The 17,016-nt window shown below is 42.6% G+C and overlaps 1 protein-coding gene across 1 annotated transcript; it reads left to right on the plus strand.

Annotated features, from left to right (window-relative positions):
• Nucleotides 1-5,852: 5,852 nt before the first annotated feature.
• On the plus strand, nt 5,853-9,213 carry LOC105034690 (probable LRR receptor-like serine/threonine-protein kinase At2g24230). The gene is given in 3 exon segments (XM_073256172.1): nt 5,853-7,512; nt 7,515-7,832; nt 7,835-9,213. Coding segments are annotated over 3 exon segments (2,562 nt in total). The 5' UTR covers nt 5,853-6,371; the 3' UTR covers nt 8,938-9,213.
• Nucleotides 9,214-17,016: the final 7,803 nt, after the last annotated feature.

The following is a 17,016-nucleotide window of genomic DNA, read 5'->3' on the forward strand; positions in this document are numbered from 1 at the left end:
GCATGAAGGTCGATCTCTCCTAGCAATTGAGGCTAGGGTTGCTAATCAAAGGTCTGGATGACCCCTTCTGGCAAAGGTTCATCTATGAGAACCTCGATGACATCTGCCTCTGGTGTGATTGTTTCACTTGTTGGAGGAGGTGTGTTGGGCCAAAGGGGGAGATGGAGACTCGATGGTCGGTTTATGCTTTGAAAATGTCATCTGGGCTGAAGGGGAGGATATGGGAGTGGCTATGAAGGGGTCGTGCATGGGGCTATGGTTGGTGGCTGCTCGATGATGGCAGCTTGGGATGGAAGCTTCAATGGGCTTAAAGAAGAAGGGGCCAAGTCAACTCAATCATGTGAGTCAGAGCTGAAGGTGAGTCAACTCAGACTGGATATAGCTTGTGTGGGCTCGAACTGGGCTGACAATGGCCAGATCTGATGGCTGGATCAAGCCAGCCAAGATCACACATCTAAGATCTCCCATTAGACCCAGCCCAAGCAACAGTCGGATCTGATGCAAGGGATGTGGAGATTGGTATAGGGTGCATTGTGGCCTAAGCCTGGGCACCAATCATTTCGGCCCACCGCAGGGCATGGGCCAGCCTTTCTATAGGTGGGTGGGGGCTTTGTTGGGGGTGGGCTCCACCCACCCAGGTGCGCCTGACCCATTGACTTTGATGTGGGCTAGGTGCCTGTTGGGCCCATTGGTGGGATTTGGGATTTGAGGAGCCCAAAAAAGGTTCTGCTAGGAAGAACAAAGTCAAAGGCTACACCCTAGCCTCTTCAAAGACCCGTGTGGAGTTGGCAACTAGCACTGGAGGCCCTGGGGTCTTCATTTTCCCAGTCAGGACCATAAGAGAGGAGGGGGAGGCATCGATTCAGATAGAGGAGGTGGCTTCTAATTCAGATAGCCCAACTAAGGAGAGGGAGACTGAGTAGGAGATGGAGCATGGGATGGAGAGTGACCTTATGCCTCTCAGAGGAGAGGACCCAATGTACATGGATGCATCCATAAGGGGTCAGGATATTGCCCATAAGGATGCTGTTACCAAATTGAGACAGGCCATCTAAGGGAAGGAGGTGAGCCTATAGGCAATGGACTCAATAGTAGTTAGGATTGAGGTAGGTTTTTAGACTGAGGGGGGCACTGATGTCGGTCCCTATCCTTGTAAGTCATCTCTATAAGGCTACTGATCTAGAACACTCATGAGGTGGGGAAGCCCTCATACTGGTCCATTTTTGGCCGATTGATCTAACATCATGGCCCTGATGTTTTTGTTCTATTTGAGATCCAGCTCTCCGAGGTGAGTCTCATCCGGGCTAGATGGCAGATTCTGATGGCATGGAGTACCTATGTTGTGAAGTCTAGGGGCCTATTGGAGGGAGTCCTAGTGATGTGGCAATGCGGCTCGATCAGGATGGATACTTCTATAGATACGAGCAGCAGGTGGCTTTAGTCATCTCGAAGCATACTGGAGGATCTTGGCTTCTCTCCGAAGTGTATGCGAGCACCAAGTATAGAGAGTGGAGGGTGCTCTGATCCAAGATCTCTAGGATGATGTCGCAGAGCTTGCCTTCCCTCATCACCAGAGATTTCAACTACATTATGGGGTCCCATGAGAAGATTGGTGGTAGGCAGCATGGAAACAATATTAACTCTATAGAATTCAGATAGTTCATTGGTAATGTGGGTTTGATTGATCTTGGCTACTCTGGTCCCAAATTCATCTAGTGCAACAACCGATAGGGGACAGCTCTAGTTTGGGAGAGGATTAATTGGGCACTTGCTATCGTTGAGGGGCTCTAATAGTTCCAAGGGCATCAGGTTCAGCACCTCCCAAAGATTGTTGGATCACTATCCGATTCTCATGACCACTGACGGCCTATGCTTACCCAAGGCTCCATTTAGGTTTAAAAAATTTTAACTTTCTACTCGAGATCATGGGATTTGATTTGAGAGGTGTAGAGGATGCCGATCCATGGAGATGCAAGCTACCGGATGCCCTGGAGGTTGGAGTTAGCCAAGCACAGACTCCTTCAGTGGAACCATCTTGAGATTGATGATATCTTTAGACAGATCGAGAGGGTGGAGGTAGATATTACGGAGTTGTAGTTGAGGGAGGATTGAGAGGAGAACCTCCAGGAGTCTAACTTGAGGGAGCTTCACCACAAGCTCTCGGTGCACCATTCCTTACTGAGACAGCAGAAGATGCTGTGGAGGCAGAAGTCTAGAATTCAATGGATTAGGGAGGATGATCAGAATATCAGGTTCTTTCATAAGTCCACTATGATTCGAAGTTCTGCCATTCACATCAGATGGCCAATGGAGAGCGATGGAAGAATTATGGATGACAGTGAGGAGATCAGAGGGTAGATCTCTAGTTCTTCAGATCTTGTTAGACAGCATCTTTGGGTAGCGACATCCCCTTCTAAGGGGCCCAGCCTATGACTTGTGTCTTTGATTAAGAGAATGAGGCCCTGACTCACCCAGTGTCTACGAGGAGATGCGCAGGGCCCTTTAGTCTCTCAGGGAGTATAAGGCTTCGGGATCGGATGGGTTCCTCTCCTCTTCTTCCATTAGTATTGGCCTATTGTTAGACGGGAGGTGGTGGAGGTGGTGCAGATGATTTTGAGTCTAGGGGCCTTCCAAAGGAGTGGAAGAAGATACTAATCATCTTCATTCCGAAGCGGCCTAATGCATCTATTTCGAAGCACTTCAGACTGATCAGTCTCTATACTACTTTCTATAAGGTGTGTGCCAGGGTCTTATTCGGATGGCTGAAGCCGATTATGCTTCATTTGATCAGTTTGAAGTAAGGTACTTTTGTTAACAGTCATTGCATCACTGATAATGTCTTGCTTGTCTAAAAGTTTATGTATGATCTTTGGTGAGCACCTATTCACCGAAGCCTTATGACGATTAAGCTAGAAATGGAGCAGACATATGATCGGATGAAAAATGGCACTTTTTCAATAGACACTATGGAAGCTTGGCTTTTAAGATAGGTGGATCGATTGGATTATGGATTGTGTGGAGACCTCGAGCTTTGCTATTCTGATTAATGATATCCTGATGGAGTTTTTTCACTCCATAGTCGGGCTACGTCAAGGTTGCTCTCTTTCTCCTTGTTCGTTTTGTATGTTGATGCTGTGTCTCGGATGTTAAGGGTGGTGGTTCAGGGTCTGCCACTTTCGCATCTTCTTTTTACAGATGATTACCTCCTTATTGGTTGAGTCTCAGTGCGAAATGTGAAGTGCTTTGCATCCATTGTTAAGACCTACTATCAAACATCTGGCCAGCTTATGAATTTACAAAAGTTCATGGTCATCTTCAACCATAGGATGAAGACCTAGATAAAGTAGGCAATTCGAGAGAGGTTAGGGATCCAGGAGCAGACTGAGGCCTTGATCTATCTGGATGTTCCTATCACGAGACGGTGACTTTGGAGGGCCAACTGTAGGCCCATGGAGCAGCATGTTCAAAATCATCTTGAGGAATGGCAAGCCAACGCCCTCTCCATAATGGACAGGACAACTCTTGTGAGATTGGTGCTAAGCTCCATCCCAGTTTACCTCTTGGCAAATATGATTTTGTCGAGTTTCTATCTTAAAAGGTTGGAGCAGCGGTTCTGAAACTTCCTATAAGGCTTAGGGCATGATAGCCATGGGATCCAACTGCTATCCTGGGAGGCAGTCTGCTATCCAGTGAGAGATGGGGGCCTTGGAATTCAGTCCTTATTGAGCAAGACGACGGCCATGATCGCCAGACATGCTGTCAGATTCTTTATCCAATCTAATTGCTTATGGAGTAGGATGATCAGGGCTCGATATGAGGCATGGAGTCAGGGGTCCTAAATTCAGGCTACTTGCTGTTGCTCCTTCATTTGGAAGGAGATTTATACTCATGGGCTAGTAGTACTGGCCAAAGTTAGATGGTAGATTGGGGATGGGACTTTGATGGATGTGAGCCAAGATGTCTGAATTTTCAGTATGCCACTTTTCCATTGGCTGACCTATGTCAACAACAGGATGAATGACCATTTGCATGTCTGTGACTTATTTACTACTGATGGTAGGGGCTGGAGAGCTCAGGATATCATTCATTTCTTTAATGATCTATTCATTGATCGGATCCTTGCCACCCTAATTCCCATTTATTGCAACTAGGATTTGAAGGTGTGGAGCGATTCATGTTGCCCTAAGATTTCCATGAGAGACCTATCCGAGATGCATAGACCGACGATAAATAGGAGGATCGAGGCTATTTAGCTTTGGAGAGTGGCCGTCCATCCTAAAGTGAGGCTTTTTCTCTAAAAGTTTGCATGAAACTGACTTTTGACGCCTATGCTTCTTAAGGACAGGGGCATGGAGCTTTCGATTTCTTGTCTGATCTGCAAGCTGGAAGATGAGTCGACAGAGCATGCTATTCTGTATTGTTCGAGGATAAGGCTGATTTGGAGAAGGACGGGCGGCCAATCTTGGGAGGCGAGTAGTGGCCTTTGGTTGGAGTCCTTTTGAGCGTGATCCGTCAGAGTATGGCTAAGGAGATGATCTCTACCTAGGGGGGTAGGATGACTTATGTTGCCTATTAGATCTGACTTTTCAGAAACAGCTTGGTCTTCGAAGGCAAGGTAGTGCCTGCACACCAGGTGCTGGAGAGAGTCATCTGCTTGATTGCAAAGTATAGCCATTTCGACACCGCTGGCCCACCCCTTGACACCTTCAATTTTTGGGACTCCTATACTGCTCCTGCATCATTTCAAAGAGTTATTTTCATTTGTTTGGAGCCTCCTCCTTTGAGGTTTGTCAAGGTGAATTTCGATAGCAGTGTCAAAGATGGTAGAGATGGTACGAGCTTTATCATACAGAATCCGAATATCAAATTACTAGAGCGGGAGACTTTTATCTTTTTGAGCCTTTTATCCCGAGTGCTGAGCTTCATGCCATCTAGACAGATATTATCTATGTTAAGCAGGAGCTGTGAGCAGAGAAAATTTTCATTGAGAAAAATTCTATCATTGACATCGACTGGATCGAAATAATATGAAGTAGTTCGAGGCCCATCCATTTTTTTGTGATATCTGGACTATTCTTCATCTTTCAATTATGGTATCGATCTGCATGTTTATCAGGAGATGAACGATACGGCAGATTAGATCGCACCTTATATGAGGAAGCACTTCAGAGACTAAATTCGAAGATAGAGCAAGATATGTCCGCCGGCTCTATTGGATTTTTTATATTCTAATTTTATTGGTTGCTCTTACAGTAAAATGATATGATCATCTGCCTCTTTATCCCCAAAATGGTAATGAGTCGGAAATTAGTGTCACCATGCCCTTCAAAAGCACAACTCATTGCGGCATGGCAGATCACAATCACCCATCATTGCCCGCATGCAATTCCAACAGTCCCGTGCATACCAAAAGGACAAAAAAAAAAAAAACATCTAGGCAACACCCAACCTAAGACTTTGTGGCTGACTCGTGGGAGCTAGGTGACTTGGTGTCTATATATATATTTATATATATATCCATATATAGATATAGAGGAAGTTCATCTATTCATTAACTCACACCCACCGTTCGAGGAACATTTACTCCGTGAAGCCAAAAGTCCATCAAACGTTCCATACCATCCGAAGAGCAGTCCTACAGATTTGGTGGTCCTCCATTACAAGGTTCCTTGACCTGATCCCGATCTTATAACTTTATTAAGCATAATTTCGACCGTCGGCCCTACCTTGCCATAAAAATTAAATTCGCATACAAGGGTTTCCCTACTCCCCCCGACCAAACCTACCATTACCGCCCTCCTTTTAATCCCACCCCAGCATTTATCCTCCGCACCTTCCCTGCCCCTTCCTCCTCCTCTTTCCCTCGCTGCCCCCGGTCTCCCCCTCCCCTCCCGTCCTCCTCCTCCTCCTCCTCCTCTTTTCCTCACTGCCCTTGGTCTCCTCCTTCCCTTCCCTCCTCCTCCTCCTCCTCTCTCTCTCTCTCTGTGTCTCCCTGGAAGAAGAAGATTTGCTGAAAGAGAGTGGAAGACCATTCTCTCTGTAGTTTGAAGCGAGGCAGGAGAAAGCCAGAGGATTCTCACACCCCTCACCACAAGCCAGAAAGCTTAGACAGCTGGGCTGTCCTTGTGGCTTTCTCGCGTGAACCTCCGAAACGAGACAAGGTGAGCTCACGTTCTGTTGTCCTCCAAAAAAGATCCTTTTTTTATATTTATTTTTCCTAATCACGAAGCCTTTCAATGAGGACTTGGAACTCTTCAAGATGCTCTAAAAATGGAGTCTTTTGATGTCTGAAATGCTATTCTTCCTAGAACCTCTTTCTCTAGGCGAGCATCTTGGTATCTTTAGCGTCTTCTCCTAAGGCTTTTGTCCCAATGGGTATGCGGGTCGTTGCTTGCTTCCTTGCTGTGGTGATGTTGCTGAGGTGCTCGCCCGCTCAGCAGCCCAACACAGATGAGTTCTTTGTCGCGGATTTCATCCGGAAGATGGGTGTGGAGGCTGCTTCTCTCAGCGATGGCTCCTCTTCTTCAGTTTGCTCTTGGAAAATGGTCTTGTGTGATGAGCGGAAGGAGAAAGTCATCGCCTTGTTGGCTTCCGGCCTCGGGCTCTCCGGCTCCATCCCGGAGAACACCATTGGAAAGCTCAGCATGCTGCAAACTTTGGATCTCAGTTGCAATAACATCACTGGTCTCTCTTCGGATATTTGGGGACTCGGCAGATCTCTCAGGAGCCTCAATCTTTCTTCCAACCAGATTAAGGGGTCTCTTCCAAACAATCTCGGGAATTTTGGGGAATTGGAAAGCCTGGACCTTTCTGACAATGTCTTCTCCGGCCAGATGCCGGTAGCATTGGGCTCACTTTCGAGCTTGAGGTTTCTCAATTTCAGTGGCAATCGGTTCGAGGGGATCATTCCGGATTCGTTTCTTGGCTGTAGGTCTTTGGTTTCCATCGATCTCTCGAGCAATAGACTGAATGGGACTGTGCCAGATGGTTTCAGTGATGCATTCAGAAATTTGAGCTTCTTGGATCTTTCTGGGAATGAGATTAATGGAAGGCTGCCGGACTTATCAGGGCTACATTCCATCACCTATCTCAATCTCTCAGGCAATTCATTTCAGGGTTCGGTTCTCGGGGTGTTTCGGGAGCCAATGCAGGTCATAGACCTCAGTAACAACCAGTTCCAAGGCCACATCTCTCAGGTAAACATCAGCTCCAGCTACAATTGGTCTTCGTTAGTTTATCTTGATTTGTCTGTGAATGAAATCAGTGGAGAGTTCTTCAGAGATTTGGGCCGAGCCAGGTCGCTGAGACACCTTAATATTGCATTCAATAGGTTTTCTCATCAGAATTTCCCTATGCTAGAGCAGCTTTCTGGTCTGGAATATCTCAATTTGTCAAAAACCAGCCTGACTGGCCAAATTCCAGCTGAAATCTCTAAATTGGTTAGCTTGAAGACACTAGACCTTTCACATAATCATATAACTGGCCATATTTTTGATTTGAGCAACAAAAATATCAAGTTCTGGACCTTTCCATGAACAATCTCACTGGCGAAATACCCGCGCCTCTGCTAGACAAGTTATCCAACATGATGAGTTTCAACTTCTCCTACAACAACCTTACACTTTGTGCTGCTAAATTCTCACCCCAAGCATTTAACACAGCATTCATCGGATCCCAAAATGACTGCCCGATCGCAGCAAATCCAGATCTTATCCGAACAAAGGGAGCGAAGCATAAAGGGCTCAAGCTAGCATTGGCCATTACTTTATCAGTTTTCTTTTTGATAACAGGGTTAGCGTGCCTTGCTTTCGGATTCCAAAAGAGAACCAGATCATGGGCGTTAAGCAACTCTCATACAAGGAGGAACCAGCTGTTTCAGGCCCATTCTCCTTTCAGACGGATTCGTCGACCTGGGTTGCTGATGTCAAGAGTGCTACCTCAGTCCCTGTTGTCATATTTGAGAAGCCATTGCTGAACTTTACCTTTGCCGACCTCTTGACTGCAACTTCACATTTCGATCGGGGAACTTTGTTAGCCGAGGGGAAGTTCGGTCCAGTCTATCGAGGCTTTCTACCAGGTGGAATTCATGTAGCCGTGAAGGTTTTGGTTCATGGATCTACAGTGACGGAGCAGGAAGCTGCAAAAGAGCTCGAGAGGCTTGGTCGGATCAAGCATCCGAATCTAGTCCCTTTAACAGGTTATTGCTTAGCGGGAGATCAGAGAATTGCAATATATGATTACATGGAGAATGGGAATCTGCAGAATTTGCTTCATGACCTGCCATTAGGAGTGCAGGCAATTGAGGATTGGAGCACTGATACATGGGAAGAAGATACTGGAACTATCCAGAACATCACAACTGAAGGGATGACTACTTGGAGATTTAGGCATAAAATTGCACTTGGAGCAGCGAGGGCATTGGCTTTTCTCCACCATGGATGCTACCCCCAGATTGTTCACAGAGATGTGAAGGCAAGTAGCATCTATCTTGATTCAGCATTGGAGCCTAGATTATCTGATTTTGGATTGTCAAGGATTGTTGGAGCTAGCTCGGAGGATGAGATATCTCGGGGATCGCTAGGCTATGCTCCTCCAGAGTTCTCGGAGTCAGAAAATGTCTTAGCAACTACGAAGTCTGATGTATATGGCTTCGGTGTTGTGCTTTTTGAGCTCATTACAGGGAAGAAACCGCTTGGAGATGACTATCATGAAGAGAGGGAGACTACTCTTGTCAGTTGGGCTCGGACATTGGTAAGGAAGAATCAGGCCTCAACGGTCATTGACCCTAAGATTCGGGAGACTGGATCGGAGACACAAATGGAGGAAGCACTGAGGATTGCTTATCTGTGCACTGCTGACCTACCATCAAAGAGACCTTCCATGCAGCAAATAGTTGGGCTCTTGAAGGACATCGAACCCAAAGCAGCTGATCACTGAAATGGAGAATGAGAGTTGGCTTTGCTCTCCTCTAGCAATCTTCCAGTGGAAGGAGATGTACAATGGTTCCGAACTATTTCTGAACTGTAGTTCTTGCTTTCAATTTTCTGGTTGAGTTTCAGAAGAAGCTTTACATTTTGCCGTTGGCTTCTTTCCTCTACATGGTTTCTTCCTGCATTTCTTACGTATGTTACAAAACAACCATGATACCATTTTCTCTTTTCAACCAACCTTCCATGGATGAAAGTAAAACAAAGTGGCTTTTGATGTTTTTAACTCATTTTCTTCTCTACCAACAGAGTATCACCTAAAAAATATTCCATTAGCTGGCTGCTGGGTCCTGATTTAAACTGAGATTTTAGCAGGTATAGAGGCATCCTATCATAGTTTTACGCATGTATACTCAAATTTTCTATCAGTTCACAGCTTCCATCCCTATCGAGGTTGGATGACGACAATAGGTTCCCACTTCTTGATAATTTAATTAACATCATTGCCAGTGATCATGCAGCCTATTGGAGTATTCGTTTCTTAAAAGATTTGCACTTTTCTTTCCACCCATCAGCTGTTTTCTTGAACTATGATGGCGCCAACCACCAAAATGCTGGCCGACAGGCCACTCCAAGCTTTAGGCCATCTTTTGCCCTTTGCTGATGCAAAATCGACTAGAAACTACTCAGTTTCGATGACAAACATTATTATGTTATCCCTTTGAAAGTAGATTAGGTAGAGACTTTCATGATGGTAACCCCCATGCTATTATTTATCTCATGGCTTGGTTGGTGTGCATGTTTGGTGTGTTTGACTCTAGTTCCATTATCTAGATGGTTTTCAGTATACCGTCTTGAGAACATGGTTAGCCTCCATCACTTGTTTAATATTGCGTATTCTTTCCACTACCACAAAATATTTTTTTTTTGAGAAGATACTCCCACAAAAGTTAAACACCAGCGTATGATACAGATTAGTGACAATGATTCAGATCTACATGCGAATAGGCTTTAACGTTCTGATTGGTTATCTTTCTACCTCAATGGTCCGAGTCTCTAGTGGCATGGAGACTTCCGAAACAATTAATCTTATCAGATCTTGTGTCCTCGAGTGGGTGAGATGGGCATTTGATAAGATGTGGGCCAGCTAATAAGTGAATGAACGAGGTATGTAGGTGAGTGGAATTTTGTCGGGTATTTCAAGATAATGAGAGACTGATCAACAAGGTTCGGGGAAGCATAGAGACAATTTTCTTAAAACCAACCGCTGTTGATAAATTGGTCAACAGTAATTTCTGCCCTTAGTTTTAGTCCAATGCCAGGTGGATATGAGGTAACAACTGATCTTCTCATCATCAAAGACAAATGCCGAGCATGTTCCTTGTTGGTGATGGAAAGCATCCGTGGCTTAAAAGGAGTAGGCTATTGATGTGGGACATGAAAATAGATGGGAAGATGAATGGATGCATATGAGTAAAGATGCAAACGAGTCGAGTCGCTCGTAAGCTATTCGAATTCGATTCGATTAGGTTATTATCGAGTTTGAATAGTTTGATTAATTTTTTGGATCGAATTTGAGTAGCAAAATATTCGATTCAAAAGCTAGCGAATCTATTTGAATATATATATATTTTCAATAATATTATTTTTATTTATAATATATATATATTAATATATATATATATTGTCATAGCCCAAAACCCAAGCCCAGATTAACAAACCCAAGCTCATTCAAAAAAAAAAAAAAAAAAAAAACAGAGGAAAAACTGGGAAGAAGACTCCCGATAGGAGTCTTCTTCTCCGGTGAGACCCGGGCAAATTAGAAGTCCTAGGACCTCTCGAAGTCCTAGTGCCCTCTATAAGAAGACCTCCTCTTTTCCTAGAAACCCAACATCGGCCTCCTTCCTCTCTCTTTCTCCCTGTTTTTTCCGATCGGAGCTGCGGACACCGTTTTGATTCTCGCCGTGATTGTCCGCCGGTGAGGTCACCAGAGGCCGAGGTGAGTCTTCCTCTCCTTCCTCTCTTCCTTCCCTTTCCTCCCGTGCCTTTGTGCGCGGCTGCCGGCGACGGGAGTCGCCGATTCTTGGTCGGAAAAGAGACCCCTATTTTGGCCTCTTTTCCTTGGATTTTCCGGCGCCGGCGATCGCAATCGACCGCCGGCCATGCCTCTCCGTGACCGGGGGAGTGGCCCCCCTCTCGGCCTCCGCCGTGACGGCCGCGGCCTGAACGGCCCAGCAAAGGAGGGGACTGTCGGTCCCCTGTTCGGTCTGGAAGGAGCCCGAGAAAAAAAGAAGAAGAAAAAGAAGAAAAAGAAGAAAAGAAAAGAAAAAGAAGAAAAAAAAAGAAGAAGAAAAAAAAGAAAAGAAAAGAAAAAAAAAGAAGAAAAAGAAGAAAAAAAAGAGAAAAGAGAAAAGAAAAGAAAAGAAAAAAAATAATAATAAAAAATATATATATATACATATATATATAATAAATAAATAAATAAATAAATAAATAAAAATGAGAGAGAGAGAGTTTCTCTCTCTTCTTTCAGTCTGAACCCCGACTTTCTCTCTCTAAAATTAGACTTTATCTCTCTACTTTCTCTCTCTAGAATTTTCTCTCTCTAGATTGTTTCTCTCTCTTGATGGATTTCTCTCTCTCTAAAGTTATTCCTCTAGGATTAGCATAGTAGAAGGCTTCATCTGATGATTTTGATCGAGTTTAGGGAAGAGTCTGATTTTAAGTGAGATTTTGATTTGGGATTTGTTTAGATTGAATTTTGAATTAAAATTAATGTAAAAATATAATTTTGGATAATAGATACGGAAGAATCTCCTAGAAGTTAGTCGATCCGTTCTTTCAGTGCTCCGTGAAAGGTAAGTAATGAATCATCTTCTCGAGATATTTCATATTTATTCTGAAAATAAATAATTATTCTCTGAAATTATGCATGATTTATGAAATTATGTTTTGAAAGAAAAGTGCTTCTGAAATGTTATGGTATGTCGATTTATGCGCATGTTCAGTGAAAAATTATGATATATTATGATACAAAGTATTTTGATACAGATCGGATTTATGCTCTCAGCCTAACTATGTTTCAGTGGGCCCCGCCAATAGGGATTATACGTTGGTACTCAGTGGACCCTGCCAGTGGGGGTTGTGCGCTGGTGTTTGTGGACCCTGCCAGTGGGGGTTGTGCGCTGTGTTTGTGGACCCTACCAGTGGGGGTTGTGCGCTGGTATTCTGTGGACCCCGCCAATGGGGGTTAAACGTTGGTCATAGTCAAGGCTGTTGAGTTACGAGTATTTTGAATCGAATCGGATTTATGATTATATTATATGTGAATATTTGAAAATATTTGATTTGTATTAAATCAGCATGAAATATACTCTTATATTTATTTGCAACATTATTCTTGAAAATTATATAATATCTGAATTATCTAGTTGAGATATTTGTTACTTACTGGACTGTCTAGCTCATTACCTTTCTTTCTATTTTTCAGATTCAGATAATTAATTTCGAGCGTGGAAAGAAATATTGGGACAGAGCTTTTAGAGGCGAGATTTAGCATTGTCAACTTCATTGAACTTAAACCTATTGTTTTATTGTTAGTAAAATTTTATTGGATGTAAGATATTTGATTTAATTACTTGAATTAAGGTTGAATAATAATTATTTAAATTTATTCCATTGTGATGCATTGATATCGTGATGAGATACCTTGCATACTTATGGAGAGAGTTCTTCATAAGTATGTGGCGGTTGTTATGACCTTCGATTCACAATCTCGGATCGGGGGCGTGACAATTAATATGGTATCAGAGCATAAGTGGATAAATTATGACACATAGAATTTGACATAGTATGAATGTAGGTGGGTAAACATTAGGAATATTGGGACGTTAAAGTATGAGCATCATAATAAATCTATCCTAACAAATAGATAAATGAATCTAATAAGGTTTTACTACTACAAGGTTATCATGCCTCCCCGTAGAATGACAAGAACTACTCAAGGAATTGCAAGAGAGACATCACAACCACGGGATGGTAGCACTCCCCATCTGATCAGTGGCACCCCTCAGGAGGAGAGAGTCGTAGATCCTAATGGGAGTACTTCGAGAGCACGTCAGGAACCAGATATGGCTCAGTTAATGCAGACCCTAATCAGAATGGTACAAGCACAACAATAAATATAGCAGCAAATGCTTGAACAACAGCAGATACAATGAGATACACAACAACATCAGCATCCACCACCACAACATGGAGAGCAACCAGTACAACGGAATAACATTTCAGAATTTAAAAAGCTTGCTCCTCCAGCTTTCAAGGGGACTACTAAACCTTTGGAGGCTGATAACTGGATAATGGACATGGAGAAGGCCTTCACTGTCCAAAAGTGTCTTGATGAAGAAAAGATTCGATATACAGCTTATTTACTACAAGGAGAAGCATACAACTGGTGTCAGCGACTACAGCGTAAGTATGAACAAGACGGCGAAATACTTATCTGGAAAAGATTTCGGATTGCATTCTATGATCAGTATTTTCCTCGGAGTATAAGGATCCAGAAAGAGCAAGAGTTTATTTATTTGAAGCAAAAGGGTATGAGTGTGACTGAATATGAAGTAAAATTTACAGAGTTAGCAAAATTCGCTCCGAGATTAGTGGATGGTGAGCAAGAACGTGTTCACAAGTTTGAGATGGGACTGAGAACTGAGATTCGAAAACAAGTGGTTTCATATGAATTGACAACTTATGCCGATGTGGTAAATAAAGCACTGATAATTGAAAGAGAAGTCAATGAAGAACGCATGGAAAGGAAAAGAAAATAAAGAAAGAGAGCAAAATCAAATGATACACTAGGGCAGAATAATAAAAACATCAAAAGATCAGCTAAGGGAGCAATAGATAATAAGACACAACATGTGCTTGCTTCAAATGTGGTCAGATGGATCATAAAATTGCTAGCTGCCCGCTAAATACTGAAAATCAAGTTGGCCAAAGAACTTATGAAGGACAATATAAGGGGGGTGGACAGATTCCTAAAAACCAAGGAAGAATGTATGCGCTTACTCAACAGAATGCACAGGCTTCCAATACAATGGTGACAGGTATGAAAAATTTCGAGGACGAAATTTCTTTTTAGGGGTGAAGAATGTCATAGCCCAAAACGCAAGCCCAGATTAACAGACCCAAGCCCATTCAAAAAAAAAAAAAAATAGAGGAAAAACTGGGAAGAAGACTCCCGATAGGAGTCTTCTTCTCCGACGAGATCCGAGCAAATTAGGAGTCCTAGGACCTCTCGAAGTCCTAGGCCCTCTATAAGAAGACCTCCTCTTTTCCTAGAAACCCAACATCGGCCCCCTTCCTCTCTCTTTCTCCCTGTTTTTCCCGATCGGAGCCGCGGACACCATTTTGATTCTCGCCGTGATTACCCGCCGGTGGGGTCACTGGAGGCCGAGGTGAGTCTTCCTCTCCTTCCTCTCTTTCTTCCCTTTCCTCCCATGCCTTTGTGCGCGGCTGCCGACGACGGGAGTCGCCGATTCTTGGTCGGAAAAGAGACCCCTGTTTTGACCTCTTTTCCTTGGATTTTCCGACGCCGGCGATCGCAATCGATCGCCGGCCATGCCTCTCCGTGACCGGGGGAGTGGCCCCCCTCTGCCGTCGGCCTCCGCCGTGACGGCCGCGGCCTGAACGGCCCGGCAAAGGAGGGGACTGCCGGTCCCCTATTCGGTCTGGAAGGAGCCTGAGAAAAGAAGAAGAAGAAAAAGAAGAAAAGAAAAGAAAAAGAAGAAAAAAAAAAGAAGAAGAAAAAAAAAGAAAAGAAAAGAAAAAAAAAAGAAGAAAAAGAAGAAAAAAAGAGAAAAGAGAAAAGAAAAGAAAAAAAATAATAATAATAAATATATATACACACACACATATATATATATATATTATATATATATATATATATATATATAAATGAGAGAGAGAGTTTCTCTCTCTTCTCTCTCTTCTTTCAGTCTGAACCCTGACTTTCTCTCTCTGGAATTAGACTTTCTCTCTCTACTTTCTCTCTCTAGATTGTTTCTCTCTTTGATGGATTTCTCTCTCTCTAAAGTTATTCCTCTAGGATTAGCGTAGTGGAAGACTTTATCTGATATTTTGATCGAGTTTAGGAAAGAGTCTGATTTTAAGTGAGGTTTTGATTTGAGATTTATTTAGATTGAATTTTGAATTAAAATTAATGTAAAAATATAATTTTGGATAATAGGCACGGAAGAATCTCCTAGAAGTTAGTCGATCCATTCTTTCAGTGCTCCGTGAAAGGTAAGTAATGAATCATCTTCTCGAGATATTTCGTATTTATTCTGAAAATAAATAATTATTCTCTGAAATTATGCATGATTTATGAAATTATGTTTTGAAAGAAAAGTACTTTTAAAATGTTATGGTATGTTGATTTATGCACATATTCAGTGAAAAATTATGATATATTATGATACAAAATATTTTGATACAGATCGGATTTATGCTCTCAGTCTAACTATGTTTCAGTGGGCCCCGCCAATGGGGATTATACGTTGGTACTCAGTGGATCCTGCCAGTGGGGGTTGTGCGCTCGTGTTTGTGGACCCTGCCAGTGGGGGTTGTGCGCTGGTATTCTGTAGACTCCGCCAATGGGGGTTAAACGTTGGTCATAGTCAAGACTGTTGAGTTACGAGTGTTTTGAATCGAATCGGATTTATGATTATATTATATGTGAATATTTGAAAATATTTGATTTGTATTAAATCAGCATGAAATATACTCTTATGTTTATTTGCAACATTATTCTTGAAAATTATATAATATCTGAATTATCTAGTTGAGATGTTTGTTACTTACTGAGCTGTCTAGCTCATTACCTTTCTTTCTATTTTTCAGATTCAGATAATTTCGAGCGTGGGAAGAAATATTGGGACAGAGCTTTTAGAGGTGAGATTTAGCATTGTCAACTTCATTGAACTTAGACCTATTGTTTTATTGTTAGTAAAATTTTATTGGATGTAAGACATTTGATTTAATTACTTGAATTAAGGTTGAATAATAATTATTTGAATTTATTCCGCTGTGATGCATTGATATCGTGATGAGATACCTTGCATGCTTATAGAGAGAGTTCTTCATAAGTATGCGGCGGTTGTCATGACCCTCGATTCACAATCTCGGATCGGGGGCGTGACATATATTATTAGTAGATTAAGATTCTATTTCGAGTTTGAATTTGAGTTCGAATATAGTTTAGTTAATATTCGAATCGAGTTGAATTAATTTTGAGTTTTGTCTATTTTTCATCAAATCAAGTTCGAACTTGGAATATTAAGACTAGATCAATTTCGAGTTGAATTTCGAATCTAAATATTTTAATACAAATTGAATTCAAATTTTTAGCTATTCGACTTAATTGAGCTAGATTGCATCCTTGCATGCGAGACTAATCTAAAAATGCAGAAGACTTTTTTAAAAGGGCCTTACAGTTTGCTGATAAAGATGGCGAATGGTTCCACGGCTAGACGTTCAAATTCTCTGCATTATAATGGTAGACCCAGTAGTTTCTGCAACCATGTGATGGACAGAGACGGGAGATTCGTTGAATTGGGAGAAATTATTATATGCACGAGGTGCAAGTAAACCACGGCAAATCCCAGAGCATAGGCACAGTGGAGAGCGCGCAATCAGAAATCGGTGAAATACAAGGGGCCGCGTGGCGTGTTATCTACCGTGAAATTTGCACAATCCAATTGCACCCGGTGCATGCAGTACGGAGTAGTTGAAATGGATGGTCTTAGAAACATCTATTCCTATTACTTGGGACTTGGACGAACCACTCATGGGTGACTCACCAACGTAGTTACGGGTCCTATATTAGGTGAGAACTTCCCAGCCTTGTGCGCTAGTTTCTAACATCGCAAAAGTCTAGGCAAAAATCTAATACAGAAAATATGTTCGATACTCTATTTTTGTTGTATTTTTATTTTTACAATTATTTTTAATTTATCATGAAACGTATCTGGGATATTGTCTTGCCAAGTGATAATGTTTTGATGCCCGCTTCATAAAGCGAGTAGGTCGC

This window comes from Elaeis guineensis, chromosome 1 (assembly GCF_000442705.2).
Source record: "Elaeis guineensis isolate ETL-2024a chromosome 1, EG11, whole genome shotgun sequence".
Taxonomy (NCBI): domain Eukaryota; kingdom Viridiplantae; phylum Streptophyta; class Magnoliopsida; order Arecales; family Arecaceae; genus Elaeis; species Elaeis guineensis.